The sequence below is a fragment of the Lepidochelys kempii genome, chromosome 15, assembly GCF_965140265.1.
Source record: "Lepidochelys kempii isolate rLepKem1 chromosome 15, rLepKem1.hap2, whole genome shotgun sequence".
NCBI lineage: Eukaryota > Metazoa > Chordata > Testudines > Cheloniidae > Lepidochelys > Lepidochelys kempii.
Window position 1 is genome coordinate 20,821,900 of NC_133270.1, and position 13,460 is coordinate 20,835,359.

A 13,460-nucleotide genomic window follows, 5' to 3' on the forward strand; every position below is an offset into this window, starting at 1 on the left:
TAGAGGGGGCAGAGTGCTATGCTGAGCGGGTGTGATTTAGAAGTGGAGAGGGTTCAGAAGCAGCATTTACTACACCTTTTAAAAGATGCATCATTATCTCCAGCAATGGCCCCAATACTTCCTCACTGAATTAGATCCATATCTTTCCCTAAAAGCCAGAGGTAGTAACCCTCCCCCCAAGCCCTGTAATTCCTGGAGGTAGATTGCTCTTCCTTCTCAAAATCCTGCTCCCCAATAAGATATATTTATAGAGAGCTTTTATGTCCTCCAGGGCGTCTTCAGTCCTCCAATCCTGCCTCACTACTCCTCCTGTCCCTGCACATTAGATCGAAACAAAGAGCGACCTCCCAGCTGACTTGACACCAAGTATTTTGAGAGACAGGGTGGGTGAGGTTATATATTTTATTGGACCAACTTCTGCTGGTCAGAGAGACAAGTTTGGGAGCTTACACAGGGCTTCTCTTCAGGTCTGGGAAGGGTACCCCCAATGTCACACCAAAATGCAAGATGGACCAGACTGTTTAACATAAGTAGTTAGCACATATTGTAAGGGACTATTCAAGCTAGAGTGGCCCATTAACACCTCTGCAGTCATAGGCTACAACTACATTGCTTACACCAAGTATTTTGGTTAGTTTTGTTGCTCTCTGATCAGTGTGTTTAGTCAAAACTGGAGTTCAGATGTAACATACATGTTAAAAACAATAAAGATTACCTAGCATGAACATCCACCATCACTATTGCCGGAGGCCGTATCTCTTTATGGAACAGGACTCTATAATGTTGAGCAATCTCATAGAGAACTATTTGTGGGTGGCTGTTTCCTAACACATTTTAAATGGGGAAAAGTACATCAACAATAAAGACTAAGAGCAGGAGAGCTGGTTAGCTGTTTCAGTCCAAACAAAGAATCCTTGAGCAATTCAGTTTTATTAGTAAAATAAATATGCTCAAAACAAAAGTGAACATATATAAATACCCTTACATACGCATGTGCATTTATTACTATTATTGGTTGTATTACAGTAGTGCCCAAAGAGATGGATCCAAACCGGAACTCTAAATCTAAGAATCTCTTCCACCACCTCATCCCCAAACTCTGAGGAAGTTCACACTCAGCTCTGATTATGGATCTGAACTTTCAAAGTTGAGCCCATCCCTGGCAGATGTGCAAATAGCCTCAATATATAGACCTAATGTGCAATGCATAAGCGATAAATAGTGCTCGACACCCTCAATTCCCACTGAAGTCAATGGGAGTTGTTGGAGCCCAGAATCAGGCCCTGTGGGAAGATATTTAGCATTAGTCCTGCCCTCCCCTGATATCTTACTTGTTTTCATATTTTAAACAGAGGTAGATCTTTCTGTACTCACTTCTCATGTTCTCCATAATAGTCCATGGCTGAAGCTGCAGAGATGATGCAGATTACCAGTGGGCACCCTGCAAAATTCAGAGATGGCGACAGTGTCAAACCTGCACCTGATGCTTCCCTTCAGAAAACCAGGTAAATTCAATCAATGTGCCCAAAAGAAATCTTCACAGGCAGCGAATAGCTCACGGGTTTCAGAGTTACATGTGCCGTAGAGCCCTTTGTGCAGCTAAATTACACAGACAAGGTAGGTGAGGTAATATCTTTTATTGGACCAACTTCTGTTGGCGAGACAGAGAAGCTTTCGAGCGTACACAGAGCTCTTCTTCAGGCTTATCTACTTCAGTCATACATGCCGAGTCAATGATCCTAATCCAAGCATCCAAAAATAGTCCTAGAAAACAGAGTCAAATCTCCCAGGAGGGTTCACAATTAGCACTGAGATAGCCTAGAAATGTCAACACCCAGTTACTCTTTTGAGCATCACAAATGGATAGGGAGAGAGAGAGTCTTGAATAAATTGAACCAAGTTAAGATCCCATTCAGATGCCCTCAGAGGGTATGTTTCCTAATATGAAGGTATGAGAGATTTCTAGCGGGAGATGTATTTGCTTAAAGTAAATAAATTACATTTCGTATCATTTCTGCCAGGAGGGAGGGAACGCTTGACAACGTTGCGTAAGTATTATACAGATTCAGGCTACTGTGCTTCTGCCTTCAATGGTAACTGCGTGCAGCTGGCCCAGAGCATAATGACGTCTTGTTGTGTCACTTTAATAGTTTTCCAAGAGAGTAGTTAGAAAGGAAGCAAGGTTTCTGCTACCAACGGTTTTGAACAGGGTAAAGCAGGAACTCTTTACCTAGCAAAGGATTGTCTGTCAGGCCCCTATAAATGTCCCATGTAGTGAATAGAAAACAATGTGGAAATAGGGTGGCTTTTTAAATCATTTTATAGATTTAATAACTATACTCCTGCTAAAGAATAAGATGTACAAGAAGTTTTTTAAAAAAATACCATGGAAGGGAGATAATTCAGTAATAAAACCTATGGAGTTTTGCAGTAATTTCTACAAAACCTTTTAAAATTAATTTCCATAGAACCTTATTGGTTTCATCCCAATTAAATTCCATAGGATGTTTCCAGAAGGGGAAACCTGCAGTTTTAGGCAGAGGTGTTTCAATTCTTAAGTGATCATTGCCAGGAACAATACATATTTATCAATGACAAAAATATTCAACAGCCAGCAAGTAAACGTGCTTGCTTCAGTGTTATACCAGAATAACTTCAGGGTGGAGTTACTCCTGAATTACATCAGTGCAAATGAGAGCAGAATCAGGCCCACGGTCCCCTAAGTGCCGCACTACAAAGTGAATTCTAAAGTCTAAAACACTGTCGTAGACAGTCGTATTTTTAAACAATGGAAAACCCTGTTCACTAACATGTGATACCCAGAATAATCAATTGTACATGACCCTGATTCATCACATTTGAGTGCTTGGCTGAAACGAGGCCCATAACATCTTACCTAAGCCATACTCTTGACAACCCCTGAAACACAAAAGCCCAGGTTTTTACTGTTTCAAATACAACTGACTAAGGGCACGTCTACACTGCACAGTTAAGCTGGCCATTTACCCAGATTTTAGTCCTAAGGCCCTCCCCTCTCTTTGCACAATGAGGTCCTGGTCCAGGAATGGAGCTCCTAGGTGCTACGGTAATATAAATAACAATAAGAAGTTGCTTGGCAGTGGCTAATAATCTTGTGGTATGAGTTGTCTTCCCAGGGCTAACAGCCTTCACATGTAGATAATCTGTCTCGTACACAAAAAGTACTTGTGCTTACTATCCCTCAGGATGCTAGCCTGTGGCAAATTTCAGATAGTCACAGGATTTAACTTGATTATTTATCCATTTTAATCTGCAACGAAGAAGAAAATTAAATACCGAGTTCCCTAGCAAGATAATAAAACGTACACAGATGAAGCGTAGTGCAGTCATCTGGATAACAAGAACAGTTAATTCAATGAATGTAAAATGGTCTACAGCCTACAGTGCAGTATTTGTCTTCACTCTGCAGTAACAGGCTATTAAAAGATAGATGGGGGTGGAGGTTAGCATCTAAAATAAATTAGGATTTTGTTACGATGAAAGAAACATACTGTTCTCTGAAGAACCAACCATCTGAGATATTCTGTAAAGGTAGGAATCAAACATATTTAGCCTGAGGAGGTCACAAGATTTGATCTGGCCTGGAACACTCCTGTGGATAATATAGTACACGAAGATATTAAGGGTATTTGCTCAATCCTGGGCTTGTGAGGAAAACCTGCAGATGAGGCGTTAGAGTCAGACAACATCTCATACCTGTTAATTCTAGGAACACAACAGCAAAAGTGCTAATGCAATGCTAGTACTACTGTTTATCATCCATGTAAAAATGCCGGTTGCGCTTCCTTTATACTGTATTTGACTGTTTCCTCGGTTGCGATGCTCTAAACACGCTCACCAGCCTTACCCCCACCCTTCAAACATACGACGTGACACAATATGCTTTACGTTAGGAAGGGCAGCATCAGACACAAGGTATTGTACCTACACAAGTCTGTCATCTAAGCCGTGGCATTTGCAACAGGCACTCCTCTGTAGTATCACTGCATGCTATGCAGCACTGCATATTAATAAGTGAGTATGAGCCACACTGCAACATGGCCTCAAATTCTGGACTTCTGGGGAATAAGCCAGGATGGGTCAGCCTCAGGACATTTGGTTCAGTTCAGATAAGCACCCAGATGTCACCCAAAGTGTATCTGAACTTCTTGGGCTGAAAATCTATTAATATTAATATGCAAACTAGATACCATTAACTTAGGTTTGAACAGAGACTGGGAATGGCTCAGTCATTACACTAATTGAATCTATTTCCCCATATTAAGTATCCTCACACCTTCGTGTCAACTGTCGGGAATGGGCCATCTTGATTATCACTTGAAAAGTTTTTTTTTTCCCTGCTGATAATAGCTCCTCTTAATTAATTAGCCTCTTACAATTGGTATGGGTACTTCCACCTTTTCATGTTCTCTGTATGTTTAAATATCTTCTTACTATATGTTTCATTCTATGCATCCGATGAAGCGGGCTGTAGCCCACGAAAGCTTATACTCAAATAAATTTGTTAGTCTCTAAGGTGCCACAAGTACTCCTGTTCTTATTTCTCCTATGTGCCTAGCTGAGGTGATGGCAATTAGAAATGCTGTCTTCATGGACAGGTGTGAGAGAGAGCAAGTTGCTATGGACTCAAAGGAAGGTCTAGTCAAAGCCCTGAGAACTAGGTTAAGGCCCTAGGTGTGAGCAGGTGATGTCTCATGTGGGAAGAGATTCCCAATGCCCTTAAGGAATCTACGCATCAGTGGGTAAGCAAACACCGAGTATCTGTCTACTACGAGATGTACCTTAAGAGAGCTGAGTGAGAGTTTTGACCTCTTGAGGTCTAAAATGTAGTGCAAAATCAGAGATAGGGAAGACGAGGTTGGGTCTATGTTTTTAGAATGACAACAAACTTGGAATCGTTTCCATTTTGTAGGTAGGTATGTTGAGTAGTCAGCTTTTGGCTGTGTTGCAACATGTCTTTCAGCTCCTCGGAGCATTGTGCCGCTAAGCCTTGGAACTAAGAAGGAGCCATGCCTGGAGATGGAAGACCCACAGGTTGGGGTGAAGGATCAGCCCATTGTTTTGAGAGAGCAGGTAAGGAATGGGCCAAAGAGGAACAGGAGGGCATGTTGCCATCTATGTCAGGTAAGGGAGCCAGACTTGTCATGGCCAGGAGGGGCAATCAGAATAACTCTCCCTTTGTCTTGTTGAATTTTCAACAGGACCTTCAATAAAAGAGGAAACTGGGAAAAGGCATACAAGAGGGTCCCGTCCCATGGGAGGATGAGGGCATCTCCCAGTGACTGTTTCCCCAGGCCAGCCCTGAAGCAGTAACGAGGACATTTCTTGTTCTGGTAAGTAGCAAAGAGATCGGTAGTCAGGGTTCCCCAAAGGGCGAATATATCTTGAAGGACCTCTGAGTTCAATACCCACTCATGGTCATGACAAAAATTCCAACCGAGACTGTCGGCTGTCACATTCTGTATGCCTAGTAGATAGCAAGCTGAGATGAGAACATTGTGGTGGATGCACCAATTCCAAAGTTTGAGTGCTTCCTTGCAGCAGGAGGGAGATCTGGCACCCCCTTGGCAATTTATGTAAAACATACAGGTCATATTACGACTATCATGACTTTTATGTGGGTGTTCTTGATGAAAGGCAGAAAGTGTGCACACGCATTCCTGAAAGCCCTTAGCTCCAAAAGAGTGCTATGGAAGGTCACTTCTTTGGAAGGCCATTTGCCCTGAACCTTGTGATTGTGTAGGTGAACTCCCCAGCCTATTAGGGAGGCATCCATCCCAGGGTGGTGAGTCTGCATAGCAGGAGGAATGTCTCGCTTGTACTGCATCAAGGTTGGTGCTGATAAATTCCAGTTACTGTACCGGGGTTAGTGCACCGCTATAATGAAGAGAACCTTGGAGAATATCCTGGGTGGAGCAGTCTGTACTGATAATGGTCCTGCCCCAAAGGTAAACCATAGAAAACCTCCCGTACAATGGTTATATTGAGATATGGAAGTAGACTTCTTGTAGGTTGAGTGCTGGAAATCAATCTCCTTGCTCTAGAGCTGGAATAATGGCTGCCTCTTGTGTTCATCTTGAACATCTGCACCTTCCTGTATTTGTTTAATGCCTTTGGATCTAGAATGGGCCTCCAACTTCCCTTCGCCTTGGGGATCAGAAAACAATGAGAGTAAAACCCCTTGCTCCTGAGTTGCACCGGGACTGGTTCAGGGGCCCCTAGGCATAACAAATGATATATTTCCTGATGAAGTAGGTTCTCATGAGAAGGGTCCCTGGAAGGGGGATGGGGAAGAAGGGTTGGAATCAGGGAGGGACATTAATTGAATGGCATAACTCTTCAAAATTATCTCCAGAACCCACCTGTCAGAGGTGATATTATCCCAACTGCTGTGAAGTAGGGCCAGATGACTTCTGAAGGGGTGTGTCAGGTGTGTAGGTGGCAGCTGATGTTGCAAGGTATAATTGTTCAGGCCCTCGACCAACCTGTCAAAAGTGCTTAGCAGAGGCGGTTTGAGAGGTTGCGGACTGCTTCTGCTTTTGAACCCTGGTCCTCTTACACTGTGGCTCATAATAGCGTGGAGATGGTGGGTATTGAGGAGGTTGTGACCTGTGCTGTGGCTGAGAGATACATCTTCTCTTCCGTCCTGCAGTGATTCCCAGAGAGCGTAATGTGCTCCAGGAATCCTTCAGGATGTGGAGAGAAGAATCTGTCTTCTCCATGAAGAGTTTGGGCCCTTCAAACTGGAAGTCTTCTGCAGCTCTTTGGGCAATCCAGAAAGGTGTAGCCAAGAAGCCTACCTCAGTACCACTGTCATGGAGACCGAGTGGGCAGCTGTATCAGCTACATCCAGTGCTGTCTCTAGCACCAGTCTGGCTATTAACTGACCCACTCTAAGAATGGTCTGAAACTGTTCCTTTTGTGTTCCCGTAAATGTTCCAGAAATGCACTGAGTTTCCCATAATTAATGAAATTGTATTTGGCCATGACAATTTGGTAAAGTTGCCAACAAATACACCATCTTGCCAAGCCCGATCATATGGGGTCAATTTGGCATTATGTTGCTTGCTTCATGCATTAACCACATCCCTTGTGATGGATTTGTGTTGCAGACATTGAAACAGTCTGCCTCTTTGGGAGGGATGTAGTATTTTTTTTTCTTAATTATTTTTTGTTTCTCGTTGATGCAATGGAGGCTGGTGTCTGCCAGATGACTTTGGTAGGATCTAGAATCACCTCATTAATTGGGAGGGCGGTTGAGCAGGAAGTGAGGGGAATTCGCCCGCGCAGGGCTAGATAGCCGCAAGGGAGGGAGAGCACATGTGCAGGCTCAATGGACGCTGCTACCCAAAATCTCTGATTAGAGGCGCAGGGGTGCACATGCGCTTACAGTGAAGCACCCATTGGGACACTACTCAAAGAAGAAGCATATTTATTTCAAGCTCCTGGAAAGACCCATTTATTGCCTGGCTGGGAAAAGTATATTCTCTAATTTGTTTAGCAGGAGTAGAGTTAATCTCATCTGATACGATTTTTTTTCCCATTGGGTTATCCCAGCCCTAGAGAAGGGCGCTGGATCTAACTCAACCAAGTGGCAGCAAATAATCAACATTCAAATGGATGGAAACTAAATGCCCAATTCTAACTAGTAATCGAAGGGAAAAGAAAAATGCCTGCAATGCTGGGAACGGGTTAAGTACAACATGCCACTGTAGTAACATCCCACACAACAACCGATATCATCAATGTCTGACAAATGGGTGAGAGAGGGAAGGTGTTTTGAAAGTTTTGATATATTGATCTCTATGTTATCCTGAATCACCAAGGCAACAGAGCATTATTCCAACCAGTCTCTAGCTATTTTTAAAGGTATTCCCTTCTTAGAATCAATCATCTTTTGAATTACTGACAACTGTAGGTATCAAAGTAATTCTAGCGCTCTTTGGACTGATGAGAATACACAGAGACTTCAGATGATTCAGAACATTTGGTAACCTGTCTCTCTGCTGAATTCATTTTACTGAAGTAATTTCTCTCAGCCATCACAGAATATGGTAGGATATTTCTTGACATTCAATCCAGAGCTTACTTGTTCCCATCTCTTGTCAGATTTTGCCCCTAGTTTCAACTCTTCATTAATCCAGATGCTGCAAAACTGTACTCTCACAAGAGATTCAATGGGAATGCTGATGCAAGGACTATTTGCTTGGGTTTGTAAAGATCAGACCCACATTTTGCACACTCCAGGACTTATGAATGTGCAAAGGGTGGTCGTCTTCACATGTGAGAGAAGACTGAAAGATGAAGACAGGGGCAACCTGCTTTGACTGGTCCAAGATGAGTCATCCTCTTCAACAGCTTTAATTCATTTTGGGTCAGTATCATGCTCCAGTTGGTGAAAAACTGGCCACAGCTGTCAGACATCAGAAAATTCACATACACAAATGTCTGAGGGCAACAGGCTAGTTTGCACTGCAGTGGTCAAAAGAGGTTCACTCACTTACGTGCTACAACTTCCACAGTTGAACACAGATTTGTATGAAGAGACAAAACCTTTATGGCTTCTACAGTAAATATTTATGGAGATGCAATATTTTGAAAACAAAATACTCAACAGGATTCAAAGTTTTCTGGTATTAAATTATACTGTTATACCAATGAGTTGTCCTGCTCCAAAATGGAAGTCTAGCAAGCAGATATCAACCAGTGAAAGTTTCTAAGAAGTCAGAAAAAGAAAGAGCAGCTGCTGTTGGGAGGAATAACACATTGTGATTCTTTTGACTAATAGAGATCCATTTTGGACTCTGCTTTTATGTCTCCAGTACAAGCATGACCACAGTTCAGTTCTTGATTTATCAATTTATCAAACACTTATTTCAGAGCCAAGTGTCTTTTCCCAGAGCTGAGAGGTCTTGGTTAAGATGTATAAAACCCTCATCAATTATATACTTCCTCCCTTGTGTTCATGAACACAACAACTCAAACTGAACCTCTATGTGCATTAATACATGAGCACACAGAACCATTAACACATTGCAAATGAAGGCAGTATTGACTGGCTTGAACATTTCCATCCACATGCAAAGTCAAGATGCCAATAATATGGGTTAGCAACTGATAGGTTCATTCGCATCACTCCTGTCCCTTTGATGGCCCTATTTGTTTAGTATGAAAGTGAGAGACTGCAATGTGAATAATACTCACACACACACAAGTTGGTCCAATAAAAGATATTACATCTCCTAGCACGTCCACCTTAATTCAAGCAGCAGTTACTTCAATAGCATTCCCTTTCTTCTTTGGCATTAAACCTCTCTGTTCCTACAGTATACTGTAGTTTCTATTCACTTTATAGTTCTGACACACTAATAAAATTTAAAATGATCTATATACTGAGGTCCACTAAGCAGCATCCATTATCCACTCAGTGAATACCAGAGCCAGATTACAGGCAGTGAATGGTATTCATAGCACAGACTATGAAAGTACCCACTGGAATTCATCAAGTGATAAATAGCCTGGGGTACACCTGACTAGTTAAATTATTTCAGGGCTGTTTTGACACATTTTCAACAATGACATGATGTCAAATGTGATTAAGAAAACCCAACAGCCAATTCAAGTGCAGGTTTCTCTAAAGCAATACAAAACAATTTCCTAGCAACCTGATTTGTACTGACATTTACATTCCTTGGGAAGATTTCACTTGTCTCAGAACACTGTAGGATTGGCAGTCAAAATCTACCAATTTTAGAAACTGAGCTACCTGTAAAAAAAAATGTTCAATGCAAATTTTTCATGAGGGAATTTATCATTGTTGGATGCGCTCTTATCTGCTGTCTGCCTGAGTCTTAGCTACACTTCACAGGGGTCTATGCACAATCAGTGCATGCCAACATGTCTGACTTACACTCTATCTGCCAAGAACAACAACACTAGGAAAAAAATGCACAAAGGCCCTGTTCTAATATAGAACCTTCCACCATTTGTTCCCTAGTGAATTTTGTGTTGGATGTCTATTTACACTGCAAGTTCCTAGGCCCCAGGCCATGGGCCTAATCCTACAAACCTCTACTCAAGGCGTTTATTTATAAGTCATTGTGTATACACTGCAATAGGTTAGGCCACAGTGCAATAATTAGCATTTATTTAATTATAGCAGTCATATTGCAGTATTTCAGGTCACATTGCAATAGCCTGGGGCACACTCATGTGAGTTATCTTTGCTTGACAATAAGTGTTTGCAGACTTGGACACCATGGTTTTCCTGTGTTGGGTACACTACTGGGCAGACCACTGCCACTTTACAAATAATAAATGCTAATATTAAGCATAGGGGAGCAGGAAAAAAAGGCTAAACTTACATTTGTCTGTGATTTGTATGCATAAGAATGTATCTTCAAGCAGCAGTTAATGATTAATTATTTGTTAATTAATGTATCAAAGCTTATGCTGTAAGCCGATTCCCCTGTGAATGAGATTCATATCCTTATTCTTCATAATAATAGATATTTTAAAAAGCCTCTTCAAACAAGAACCATGTGAAACTTGCCAATTTCACTTCCCAACAGTTTGTAAGACCATTTTCTTAGATTTCGATCCATTTGGGTTTGCATTCCTGACATTAGGGGTTCAAAAATCTCAAATCAACTCTCAATCCAAAATTGCCAGGTTTCTCTCACATCAGCACTGAAAGAATGTGAACCACATGAATCTCATGTGATTTAAACCCCAGACCACAAATGAGCTCAGGTTTTCTTGTGATTGGGCCTAAATTCACACACATGATCTATGAACCCCAGTAAACCTGGTATAAGTTTGTAATAAAACCTGAAATGGGGGAGTTTTTCTTGGTGGTTCTTTGGTTTCTCTGAAAATATTTCACAGGATTTTGCTGATAACACTGTAGGACAGCTTTAAACTTTTTTGGAAAACAGCAGCTGTAAGATGCATGATTGGCATTGTAGACATGTAAATTGGTCATTCTTTAAGGAACACAACTCATTTAAACCAATCAGATTGAAGGATGCATTCCATAAGTCTGTACGTGACATTAATTCATAGAAAGTTGGCATGGAGAGATGGTGATTTGCACAGCTGTCATTAGTCAATACAATCCCGTTAATTCCATTAACCGTCTTCATAGGAGGTAGGAGGAAGGTACAGTCAGGGACATCTTCCCAGCCCTAAGTTAAATTAAATTCAGCAAGTTTAACAAATCTGCTCTGAGGAGTGCAGACTTTTCCTTCAAATCAGGTACAGTATGGGCAGTCCACTAACAGCCAGATGAAGTAGCAAAGTAAGTTTAATTTCAAGATGCAAAAGGCTCGTACGCTTATAATTTATAAAGTGGAAAAGGTAACAGCAACAAACAATCTTTAGACAATCAGGTCAAACATGTATGAAAATGGAAATTCAGGGTCAATGGCTTAATGCACTATTGCATTCAACCATCCCTCTCTCTCTCTCTCTCAGAGCTCTTATCCCAAGGGTTCATATTCACCTGCAGATTCAGACTCAAAAAAAAACCTTACCTGAATTTGTTTTCCTGATTGTTGAATTCATTTTAGATCAGTTAGGAAAAGGACAAAGAATAGGATTTCTCCCTTTCTGTCTCTCTTTTGGTGGTTATTTCTCCTAAAAAAAGTCAGCTTAGATCCAGTTTCCAATGTGCAGTGAAGTTCTGTTTGTAACCGATGTTCCAGTTGGGGTGACTGATTCTATGTTTGTTTATTATTACGTGAGTCAATAGAACCACGGGGGGGGGGGAGGGCAGGGCGGAGAGACAATGTAGCACCATTGAGAAAGCTTGCAAAATGAAGCGATTTTCAAAAGATTGACTAGAAGTCAAACTTAGACAGTTTTGCTTGGAAGCTGACTCAAAATGAAAAATCGACTTCTATTTTCACCCAGACACAACAGTGAAGGCTGGCCAGTGAGGAACATTCATTGGCCATCAGCAGTGGAACCAAGTGGTGGTGGGAGTCACAGCTCACGCAAGCCAATTAAAGAACATTTGGAGAATGATAAGAAGAGCATTAAATGCCCCAACAACCAATAAGAGTGTTTGTTTTCTCCAAGGACATCCATTATCTAAAAGAGTCCCTGATTAGCTGGCATGTCCAATAAACACCAGCTGTTCTCCCTGGGATTTTCTCCAAGGCAACTGACAAAGCTATCAATGGATTTGATATTTCTAACCTTTTGCAGGGAGGCAAAGGGGGGCGGGGAGTCTTAACTAATTAATCTAGAGTTTGCTCCCCCAACATGATGGAGACCATGTTGCCCATGAATGTGTATCCAGAGGCACTTGGAAGAAAATTCGTTAGAAGAACATTTTTAAAAGGAAAAGAAAGTGATGAGCAGAATGAAAAGGTCATGCTGAAAAAACGTAAAGTAGGAGCAGCTGAAACATGTAAATGAATGGCATTGTTACTGCCAAGGCCTGCAGTGTGGAATAGGTGTTAAATATTCCAATTATGACTGCAGTAGGTTTGTATTATTGTTATAATTGGTTTTGAGTCAGCTTCCAAATGAATCAGTGGAGAAAAGATAATGCCTGTTTTAAAATATTTTTGAATTTATCCATAATGATATAGGTATTCCATTCTTTGTTATCTTTTCTCACGCCTCCTTTTGTCCCAGTATATCACTTTCTTTTCTTCTTCTAATTGTGGAGCTTTGCCAAGCATCATTCACATGTCTCCAAAACAATGAGAGCAAGATATCTTTTGTCTTGTGTAAAGAGTTTTGAATAAGATAGGCATAGTGGGCTGTTTTTATTCATTTCCCCATGCATGCAGCTCATATTTTGGATCCTGCATTTGAAAAAGTAGTGAATGGCCCTGCTCAGTATTCTTGAATCCTATGATCAGATTTTTAGTCTTAAATCTGGGTTCTTATGTAGCCCCTTTCACATAAGGATGTTAAAGTGTATTATAATCATCCGCTAATGAAATCTCCTGAACGGTTATATCCATTTCACAGGTAGGGAAATAGGGGGGTACAGGGTGATGTTCCCAATGTCACAAAATGAGTAAGTGGCAGAACCAGAAATAGAACACTGGGGTATTGCAAGAGCCCCACTTAGTCCAATACTGGCTTTATGACTAAGGATCGAATCCAGCTCACAGAGAAGTCAAAGGAATTGATTCCATTTGCTTCTATGGGATTTGGATTAGAATCTATATACTTCAAAGTGTGGTCAGAAAAGATGCATCTTCCTACCTAACAGACCTGCTATTTGCAAAACAGACTGTGATCACTGTTACAGCTGCTTCCTTCTTTTGTCGATTTCAGAGACACTTTTAATATGAGAGATGGCACATCAGATAAAATCACATTGTACCATATTATTTAATGCTGTCCCAAAGTTCAGCTTTATCTGTACTATATAAATTCGGTGGCCAGGATTCATATAT

The 13,460-nt window shown here is 41.3% G+C and overlaps 1 protein-coding gene across 6 annotated transcripts in view; it reads right to left on the reverse strand.

Annotated features, from left to right (window-relative positions):
- Nucleotides 1-13,460, reverse strand: part of ADGRD1 (adhesion G protein-coupled receptor D1) — a 247,263-nt gene that overhangs the window by 59,726 nt on the left and 174,077 nt on the right. For all 6 annotated transcript variants that reach the window (XR_012155073.1, XM_073312940.1, XM_073312941.1 and 3 more), the window contains one exon: nucleotides 1,375-1,441. Coding sequence is in view for 5 of the 6 variants with exons in the window: in XM_073312940.1 (XP_073169041.1) it covers nucleotides 1,375-1,441 (67 nt within the window). In the remaining variant the exon portion in view is untranslated. The remainder of the gene's footprint in view (nucleotides 1-1,374; nucleotides 1,442-13,460) is intronic.